Source organism: Micromesistius poutassou (assembly GCF_964030765.1).
Source record: "Micromesistius poutassou genome assembly, chromosome: 3".
Taxonomy (NCBI): Eukaryota; Metazoa; Chordata; class Actinopteri; order Gadiformes; family Gadidae; genus Micromesistius; species Micromesistius poutassou.
The window spans coordinates 2,464,816-2,474,176 of NC_140273.1; the positions used below are offsets into that span (position 1 = coordinate 2,464,816).

Below are 9,361 nucleotides of genomic sequence, written 5' to 3' on the forward strand. Positions count from 1 at the left end.
TTCAACCCTGCTCTGTCAAAATACAATTCACATATGATATAAACTTGAAAAAAGATAAATATATATTTTAAAATAATAATAATATCGAAATATATATATATACACGTTGCGATTCCAAAGGAACGTTTTTATTGAGAACAAAAATAGGAACAAAAAAGAGGAACAAAAGTAAAAGCCCTCACTTAATTGATATTTCCACGGACCAATCAGATCCAACGACACTACACCCAGCGCCACGCGTCACAGCCAATCACAGGGCCCGGTTTTACGTTGTCGCTTCCCTTTCATTTAATGTGCACATGCGCAGTTCATTCCAAAAATGGCGGCCGTGCAAAGTGGTCACAGTGAAACGGAGGAAGAAAAAGAGATTCAACCAGAAACGTCCAACGATGGCTCCAGAACCGACGGGAGGCCCCCCGCCGGGTCCCCGGGGGGTCCGGCCTCCTCCCCCGGGGCGGTGAAGCCCTCGGCCCCGGGGGAGGAGGAGACGCTGCGGGCGGTCCTGCGGTTCCTCCAGAAGAACAACCTGTCTGAGTCGGTGGAGATCTTGCGGCGGGAAGCGGGCTTACCGGATGATCCGGAGGACCAGACGGGCTCCGAGTCCTCCGGGACGGGGTCGGGGAGCCAGGAGGCTGGAGGCGGCGTGGGGGACGCGGGCTCCCTCCTCAGCCGGGTGTCCGCCGCCCCGACCCCCGCTGCTGCTGCCGTCGCCGCTCCGCCGCCGCCACCCAAAGGTCCGGTGGTCGCTGACCTCCTGGTTTAAAACACTTTCAATGCATGTTTCTCTTGAAATAGGGCCCTGGTCCATTTGTGCAATACCACAATTAATGCATAAACCTTAAGTGTGTTATGGTTTGAACTTATGTCTGCAGGTTGATACATGACCCATTCATCTGCTGTACAGAAAGATTATTACCAAAACTACCAATTCTTTTGGTAGTAAAAACCCGGACGACCCAGACCCATACCGAGACCCCCAAGACCCAACCCCCCCCCAGACCCAGACCCAGAATTGTAATAGCTTGTATAAAATAAAAAGAGTCTGCACTGATTCTGTTCCGTGAGGTTATAACGTGATGCATATGCCTTGTTGACACTTTCAGTCGGCGCCGGGGACGACCGACCTGATGTGAACGTCGTCCTGTCGGCCTACAGCCAGCAGGGGGACCCGGTCCTCTACGACGTCTACTACAGCGGCCTCAAGAAGTTCATCGAGTCGGTGCTGGACTGCCACCGGGCGGAGCTGTCCCAGGTCTTCTACCCACTCTTCGTGCACATGTACCTCGAGCTGGTCTACAACAACCACGAAACAGAGTCCAAAGCTTTCTTTGAGAAGTAAGTCAATGTTAAATGGTAAATGGACCGCAGTCATACAGCGCTTTTCTAACCAGTGGCCATTTAAAGTGCTTCACAATACTGCCTAACATTCACCCATTCATGCACACATTCACACACTGACGGCGGTGTCAGCCATGAGTAGGAGCAGTGAGGGGGAGGTGTCTTGCTCAGAGACACCTCGACACTTGGCTATGAGGAGCCGGGGATCGAACTACCAACCTTCCGGTTACCAGCCAACCCGCTCTAGTCTCTCGAGTCCTGAGCCACATGCCGCCCATGTTCTGTTCAGTTGTGATATAGTTCAGTTGGTTTTATTTTATGTTTGTTTTTGGGAACTGCGTTGAGGAGTGAACCTCCGTGTCTTGACCTTGTTCATGAGCGACATATTGAGTTCCAAAACATTGTAGACTAATAACGGATTGTGCGTCTTGATGACCCAGGTTCAGCGGGGACCAGGAGTGTTACTATAGCGACGACCTGCGGATCCTGTCCAGCCTATCAAAGAAGGAACACATGAGGGGCAACGAGACGCTGCTGGACTTCCGCACCAGCAAGTTCGTGCTGCGTATCTCCCGAGACTCGTACCAGCTGCTGAAGAGGCACCTGCAGGAGCGGCAGAACAACCAGATCTGGACCATCATCCAGGAGCACCTCTACATCGACATCTTCGACGGGATGCCACGCAGCAAGAGCCAGATTGACGCCATGTCGGGCAGCTTGGCCGGCGAGGCCAAGAGGGACTCCAACAAGGCCAAGGTGGGTGTGGTCGGTCGCTGGGCCTGCGCTGCTCAGGAGCATTGTGGGACTGCTGGTGTGAATACAGGAACATTCAGGGCCTTTAGCAGACGCTTTTATCCAGAGCGACCTACAATAAGTACATTTGTCAGAAGAAACAACAATATATCGCTGTTAGTACAGTAAGGATGTTCATAGAACCAGGTGCCAAGCACTAACTATCACTAGGTTAACCCATTCCCCGTATACAACACAGATAGCTAGGATAAGATACTACACTTTGCTAAGTACTGTTTTTAAGTGCAAGGACGTACAACATACAATAAGTGTGTAAGAGGGGTGTGGGGGGGTAAGTTCGGAGGCTAGGCATCTACTAGTGTGTGTTGTAGGGTGTGTACGATTCCTATCTTATCATCTCACGGTGGTTCCCTTCTGTCCCCCCCCCCCCCCTGCAGGTGTTCTACGGGCTGCTGAAGGAACCGGAGATCGAGGTTCCCCTGGACGATGAAGACGAGGAGGTGGAGAACGAGGAGGGGAAACCCAAGAAGAAGAAGCCCAAGAAGGACAGCCTGGGCAACAAGAGCAAGAAGCAGGACCCCAACGCGCCCCAGCAAAACAGGTCCGCACCCAGCACCATCCACCGTCCCTATGCTCTCCTCTCAGTCAATATGACAGCGCAGTGGAGTTAAGAGATTCATTATAAGACCTTTACATTGAGGGCATTTAGCAGATGCTTTAATCCAAAGGGACTTACAACCATTCATTCACACATTCACACACTGAGGGCGGAGTCGACCACGCAGGGCGACAGCCAGCTCGTCGGGAGCAGTCAGGGTGAGGCGTCTCGCTCAGGGACACCTCGACACTCTAGGAGGAGCTGGGGATCGAACTAGCAACCTTCCGGTTACCAGCCAACCCGCTCTACCTCCCTAGCTAAGCAGACCCGGATTATATAACATATGAATGTTTTTTAATTAAGTGTAATTCTTTTTAATTGGACATTTTAAAAACGTACGCATACATGGTTCTTGGTTCAGATGACTTCATCGTACGGCCGCGTTACAATCCCTGGCCAATGACTCTAAATCGTTAGTTTGGAAGCTGATGGTGTCTGTGTGTCTCCTCCACAGGATCCCACTGCCGGAGCTGAAGGACTCGGACAAGCTGGACAAGATCATGAACCTGAAGGAAGCCACGAAGAGGGTCCGCCTGGGACGGGACACCCTGCCCTCTATCTGCTTCTACTCCTTCCTCAATGCGTACCAGGTAAGGCCCGGTCTAAAGCACCATGCTGATGCAGAGCGTGCTGCATCGTGGAGGAGACGTTGGATAAGCAATGGCTTTTCCAAAGTGCTCAGAGGGATGATTATCTCTTCTGATGTGAACTGGTTTATTAAAATCAGAAAATGATCCATTCTTGTGGCAAACATGTAACATAACATTAGGGTTTGCTTTATAAGTATGAAAACAAAAGTAAACATACAGCATCATCGTGGGAAATGTGTTTTTGAATAATGTTAAATGTTAAATGGACTGCATTTCACCAGCGCGTTTCAAACCAGTCGCCACTCAAAGCGCTGTTCAATACTGCCTAACATTCACCCATTCATGCACACATTGACACACCGACGGCGGAGTCGGCCAGGGCGACAGCCAGCTCATCAGGAGCAGTCAGGGTGAGGCATCTCGCTCAGGGACACCTCGACACTCCACTAGGAGGAGCCGGGGATCGAACTAGCAACCTTCTGGTTACCAGCTGACCTGCTCTACCTCCTGAGCCACATACCGCCGTACATTAAAAAATTAGGAATGTGTTATTTTTCTTAAATCAATGTATTGATGGTACGTGTGATAGTAACTGTTGTTTCCCTCCTGTGGTCTGAAGGGTCTGACGGCGGTGGACTTCACCGACGACTCCAGCCTGATCGCCGGGGGTTACGCCGACTCCACCGTACGGGTGTGGAGCGTCACGCCCAAGAAGCTGCGCAGGGTCAAATCCGCTGCAGGTAAAAATATTGAGCTACTGCCTGGCCCCACTTGACCGTATTGTGTTGACACCTTGGATGACCACGCGTCCACTGGACGGCAGGATCCTCTCCCGCTGAAATGTTTCTCTCGTTTCCCTTGCAGACCTGAGTCTGATCGACAAGGAGTCGGACGACGTGCTGGAGAGGATCATGGACGAGAAGACGGCCAGCGAGTCCAAGATCCTCCACGGCCACAGCGGGCCGGTGTACGGCATCAGCTTCAGCCCCGACAGGTGGGCAGCTGCTCGGGGAACAGCCTCTTACACACAGAACAGCCTCTTGCACACAGAACAGCCTCTTACACACCGAACAGCCTCTTACATACGTATATTGTATTATCTTGTATACATATAGAACAGCATCTTACATGCGTACAGAACTAGAGTTGTTCCAATAGCGATTCCAGTATCGGAAATTCCTCCGATACTGCCTAAAAAAAAAATAGGGTATCGGCGAGTACTCAAGTCACTCGAAACTCGACCGTATTTCCGCGTGTGACACCACTTCACCTCCGCTGCCCCCCGGTGCTTCTCCACAGGAACTACCTGCTGTCGTGCTCCGAGGACGGGACGGTGCGGCTGTGGAGCCTGCAGACCTTCACCTGCCTGGTGGGCTACAAGGGCCACAACTACCCCGTGTGGGACACACAGTTCAGCCCCTACGGCTACTACTTCATCAGCGGGGGGCACGACCGCGTGGCCCGGTGAGGACCCCCACGATACCGTGCTTTACTAACCAGTGGCTGCCCGAAGCGCTTCACAGTACTGCTTCAAGATTCACCCATTCATGCACACATTCAGACACCGACTGCGGAGTCAGCCACACAGGGCGACAGCCAGCTCGTCAGGAGCAGTCAGGGTGAGGCGTCTCTCTCAGGGACACCTCCACACTCTCGAACTAGCAACCTTCTGGTTACCAGTCAACCCGCTCTACCTCCTTAGTGAAGTGAATAGTATTCCCATATTTATTTTACCCTTTCTCTTTTTAATCCAAAATTTGACCTAATCTATTGATGTATTCATGCTACTAAATGCCCTAGATGTAAATGTAAATATCAATGTTTCATTCACCGCACTGTCCATCGTTATACAGTAACACCTGACCACACCTGGTCTGTCAGGTGTTACGGGGATGCCTGTACTGTAACGTCATCACACAGTAGTTGGATGACGTTCTGTTAAGTTTCATTATTACTGTTTACATATTTAATATTGGTTTTCTTTAGACTTTATCCTTCACTGCTATACTTTTTAAATGATTAAAATGCTTGCATTATTCCTTTTTTATTGTCCATATTTAATGCTGGCTGCTAGATTTTATCCCTGCACTGCTGTACGTACTTATTTGCACTACCATCATGACACAAATTCACCAAGACGACCTTAGCATATCTTAATCGTCCATATTATCCGTGTGGATATTTTATTTTATCATCATGTTAATGTTGTATGTGTGTGACGTGTTCAAGCTACTGTGACTTTGAGTTTCCCCTGGGGATCAATAAAGTGTTCATCTGTCTGCTCCGCAGCCTGTGGGCCACGGACCACTACCAGCCCCTGCGGATGTTCGCCGGCCACCTGGCGGACATCACCTGCACCCGCTTCCACCCCAACTCCAACTACGTGGCCACCGGCTCCTCGGACCGCACCATCCGGCTCTGGGACGTCCTGACCGGGAACTGCGTCCGCATCCTCACCGGGCACAAGGTGAGCTCACCGGACTAGAGATGTTCCGATACCATACCCGATATTGATTCCCACATAATTATTATAATTATAATAAGACATTTGTATTCTTGTTGTTAAGCGTGAGCATCCATGTTTTTTTGACTTGGTAGCTCGAACGCACGTAGGCAGTATCGGAGGAATATCTGAAACTGGTATATCTGAAACTGGTATCGGATTTGGAAAACTGTACCCCAGACAAGGAGTCTTCTGCAGCACTTTGTTTAGTTTAAGATGTCATCAGTTGCCTTATTGGTCTTCACAAAGTAACGTGAAGAAATAAACAATAGATAAGTTACTTATCTATTCATCATATTTTTAGAAATTCCATGAACATTAAAACGAATGTTAATACATTTTATAAACTTTTCTTCTCCTGGCATATGGGTCTGCTGACTAGCCTTCCCATGTTACGAAGAATACATTAGCTCTCTCTATATTGAAATATGAATCTTCCACATCTGAACCTTTTTAAGAAAGAGTTTTAACATTCGATCATTTGATGTTCTAACACGTCTGTCCTCCAGGGTCCGATCCACGCGCTTGCCTTCTCCCCCAACGGGAAGTTCATGGCGTCGGGGGCGACGGACGGCCGCGTGCTGCTCTGGGACATCGGCCACGGCATCATGATCGGAGACCTAAAGGGACACACGGACGCCATCTACACCCTCAAGTTCAGCCGCGACGGGGAGATCCTGGCCTCCGGTGGGTGACCTCATCATCACTGAAAGTGTGATAATAGAAAACGGTCTCCATCTCTACAGCGTTTTTCTAACCATTGGCCACTCAAAGCCACAGCCAGCTGGTCAGGAGCAGTCAGGGTGAGGCGTCTCACTCAGGGACACCTCGACACCCAGCTAGGAGGAGGAGCCGGGCATCGAACTAGCAACCTTCCGGTTATCAGCCAACCCGCTCTACCTCCTGAGCCACATGCCGCCCTATTGGTGACAAGTAAATGCTTATATTGGCGGTCCACCTATTTCATTGCCCCTCCCCCCCCCCATAAAATAACTGAATAGAGAGAAATTCCATAATTTAAACAAACACACGTTTAGTTGTGCTTTTTCTTATCCTAGCTATCTCTGTTGTATACAGGGATCGGGTTAACCTAGTGATTGTTAGTACTTGGTTCTATGAACATCCTTACTGTACCGACAGTGATATATTGTTGTTTCTTTCTTCGGACAAATGCACTTATTGTAAGTCGCTATGGATAAAAGCGTCTTCTAATTATAAATGTATTTGTATCCGATGACTAATAAACGCTGCTCCTCTCCAGGCTCCATGGACAACACGGTGCGGTTGTGGGACGCGTTCAAAGCCTTCGATGAGCTGGAGACGGACGACTTCACCGCCACCACGGGGCACATCCACCTCCCGGAGAACTCCCAGGAGCTGCTGCTGGGCACCTACCTGACCAAGGCCACGCCCGTCATCCACCTGCACTTCACCCGCAGGAACCTCCTCCTGGCCGCCGGCGCCTACAACCCCTGACCAGAACCTTCTAGAACTTTTACGTCAACCACGGCCGATCAGAAGTTTGATTGACAGGGTTCTCTCTCGATGGCAGAGAGGTTGGAAAATGAAGACCTGGTGATAATTTGAAGGTTAAAATTAAGGCTTCGATGTCGTGATCTTGACGTTCAATTTGTCGTTTAAAAAAGATGCAAGCTAATGTTGGACAATGGACAAGCCTAAAAAAAAAAGAAAGGTGCCAATTCTAATCCTAGACCCTCTTTCTTTAATTTCCGCCATGACTTCTGCTGTATTCGACTCGTTGCTGTTCTGTATTATAGTGTCTTTTATACCGTTAAACTTGTAAATAAAAGTGTTTTTAATAATTTTTGAAACAGATGTTTATTGTTATTTTTTTTTACATGGTACAGACAGTTTATTACAAGCGCATCACGACGCCTCCTCACTCAGCGACGATCCGCCCAGCTCAGAGAGGAACCTGGGGAGAGGGAACGCACAAGGGTTAGAAATCATGCTGGACTCTAATGTGTCTGCAGACGTTAGCATTAACAGCTTTAAGCTTATAATGAACAGCTTATCCAGTGTATCAAATGTGAAATGGACGCATGGGGCCTCCACGCTACAGTAAACACGGAGAACCCAGTGTTCTCAGCCTCATTAAAGGGGTGATGTTATGCCACCAGGTGTGAGTGTGATCAGCCGTTAGAAAATCTGCTCATCATACATCTAGGTGGACACACACCCACTTGTGATGTTACTAAAACACAAGAAAAGGCAGATTTTCAAACGGCTTGTAACGGCGGCTCCGGGATCCCACTCACACCTGGTGGCGTAACACCGGCCCTTTAAGCAGGGCAGGCATCCCTTACATCATTTCTCGGTGACGGCGGCCTGTTTCTTGGGCTTCAGTTTGAAGAAGAGGATGATGGAGGCGATGGTTGCGTAGGTGGCCAGTACACACTGGAGGAACAAGAACCAGACCAGACCCACGTTAACGCCTCATCAATGACAATCAAACCTCATTCAATTATCTCACATCATTACTCGATGTAGAGATGATGAGACACCACTGAACTCACATTCCTCCTCCCGGTGATGGTGTAGGAGTTGAAGTACTTGGCGATGCCAGTGAACTGGTGAGATCCGGTGTCGTGTCCGCCCATTCTGTGGTTTTAATGGTCCTGGAAAACACAAAACACAGGGGGATATATCTTAAGGAACACACAGACATGAAGGAGTGAAGAAGACAGTGATGAAGGCCGATAGTTAAATTAAATTAACAATACAGAGATTACATAGTTAAAGGGCCAGTAACACAATTAATCGTCAGGTCAGGACCACTCCAAGAACTCCTTCTAAACCTACTCATGCATTGACTGAAGTGTCATTTCAGACCTCATCACACTCTGTGATCTTTGGATTGAGTTCTGTCATTGATTCCTTCTGTCTGATATAACTTGACATTGCCTTATTCCTCCACCAATCACCTTCCTTCAAGGATACAGTCAGTGTATACACGTTGCATGACCATAGAGCTAAGTTTATGATCGGAATCATTCTGCATTAACCAACTAACTAGTTAGTTGGTTGGTTATATCTGGGCTGGTTAACATGCTAGGTTTAGCTTAGCTTGCTAGCTCATACTGTGGCATTAAGTGAAACAGGAAACACAAATAAAACACATTAAGAGCGAGTTTTAGAGTTTTAAAGCATGCATTTAAAGTGCAATACAGCCTTTGCTTAAGGAGTGTGTCCTCTCTCACCTTTAAGAGTGAACCCTGGAGTGAGACGAGAGCGGAGTGAGACAAGTGTCCTTCAACGATGGCCTCAGTACTATACAACCGGAAGTTCCACCTTATTTCAAGAAAATCCATCCGGGTGGGCGACATCGACGTCGCTCAAAGATCCTGCCCGCCGATTGGTTGACAAACGTCGATCATGCTGCGCTAACAGGAAGTCCCACCTTCTTTACAAACACGCCATCCGATTAGACGAAACCCACGTCGCTCAAAGATCCCAGCGCTGATTGGATAATCGTTGAAGCTTCAAGCTACTCCCCCG

General features: G+C 48.9%; 2 protein-coding genes across 2 annotated transcripts; one reads left to right on the plus strand and one right to left on the minus strand.

Moving 5' to 3' along the window:
- Positions 1 to 304: 304 nt before the first annotated feature.
- On the plus strand, positions 305 to 7,612 carry taf5 (TAF5 RNA polymerase II, TATA box binding protein (TBP)-associated factor). The gene is made up of 11 exons (XM_084465229.1): positions 305 to 734; positions 1,104 to 1,335; positions 1,779 to 2,094; positions 2,529 to 2,692; positions 3,204 to 3,339; positions 3,959 to 4,079; positions 4,204 to 4,333; positions 4,639 to 4,803; positions 5,629 to 5,806; positions 6,352 to 6,529; positions 7,104 to 7,612. Exons 1-11 carry the CDS (start codon positions 320 to 322, stop codon positions 7,316 to 7,318), a joined length of 2,250 nt encoding a protein of 749 aa, XP_084321355.1. The 5' UTR covers positions 305 to 319; the 3' UTR covers positions 7,319 to 7,612.
- Positions 7,613 to 7,655: 43 nt separating this feature from the next.
- On the minus strand, positions 7,656 to 9,152 carry atp5md (ATP synthase membrane subunit k). Its single transcript, XM_084465309.1, has 4 exons — positions 9,064 to 9,152; positions 8,380 to 8,481; positions 8,170 to 8,260; positions 7,656 to 7,778 (listed from the first exon to the last, which is right to left on the minus strand). Exons 2-3 carry the CDS (start codon positions 8,461 to 8,463, stop codon positions 8,171 to 8,173), a joined length of 174 nt encoding a protein of 57 aa, XP_084321435.1. The 5' UTR covers positions 8,464 to 8,481; positions 9,064 to 9,152; the 3' UTR covers positions 7,656 to 7,778; position 8,170.
- Positions 9,153 to 9,361: the final 209 nt, after the last annotated feature.

What these genes read in the sequence shown, in the direction of transcription:
- taf5 (XM_084465229.1), top strand. Translation starts at nt 320, where the DNA reads ATGGCGGCCGTGCAAAGTGGTCACAGTGAAACGGAGGAAGAAAAAGAG. An exon ending in GGGACTCCAACAAGGCCAAG is followed by an intron (nt 2,095 to 2,528) that starts GTGGGTGTGGTC and finishes CCCCCCCTGCAG; the next exon opens with GTGTTCTACGGGCTGCTGAA. An exon ending in CAGGGTCAAATCCGCTGCAG is followed by an intron (nt 4,080 to 4,203) that starts GTAAAAATATTG and finishes TTTCCCTTGCAG; the next exon opens with ACCTGAGTCTGATCGACAAG.
- atp5md (XM_084465309.1), bottom strand. Translation starts at nt 8,463, where the DNA reads ATGGGCGGACACGACACCGGATCTCACCAGTTCACTGGCATCGCCAAG. An exon ending in CCATCACCGGGAGGAGGAAT is followed by an intron (nt 8,261 to 8,379) that starts GTGAGTTCAGTG and finishes TTGTTCCTCCAG; the next exon opens with TGTGTACTGGCCACCTACGC.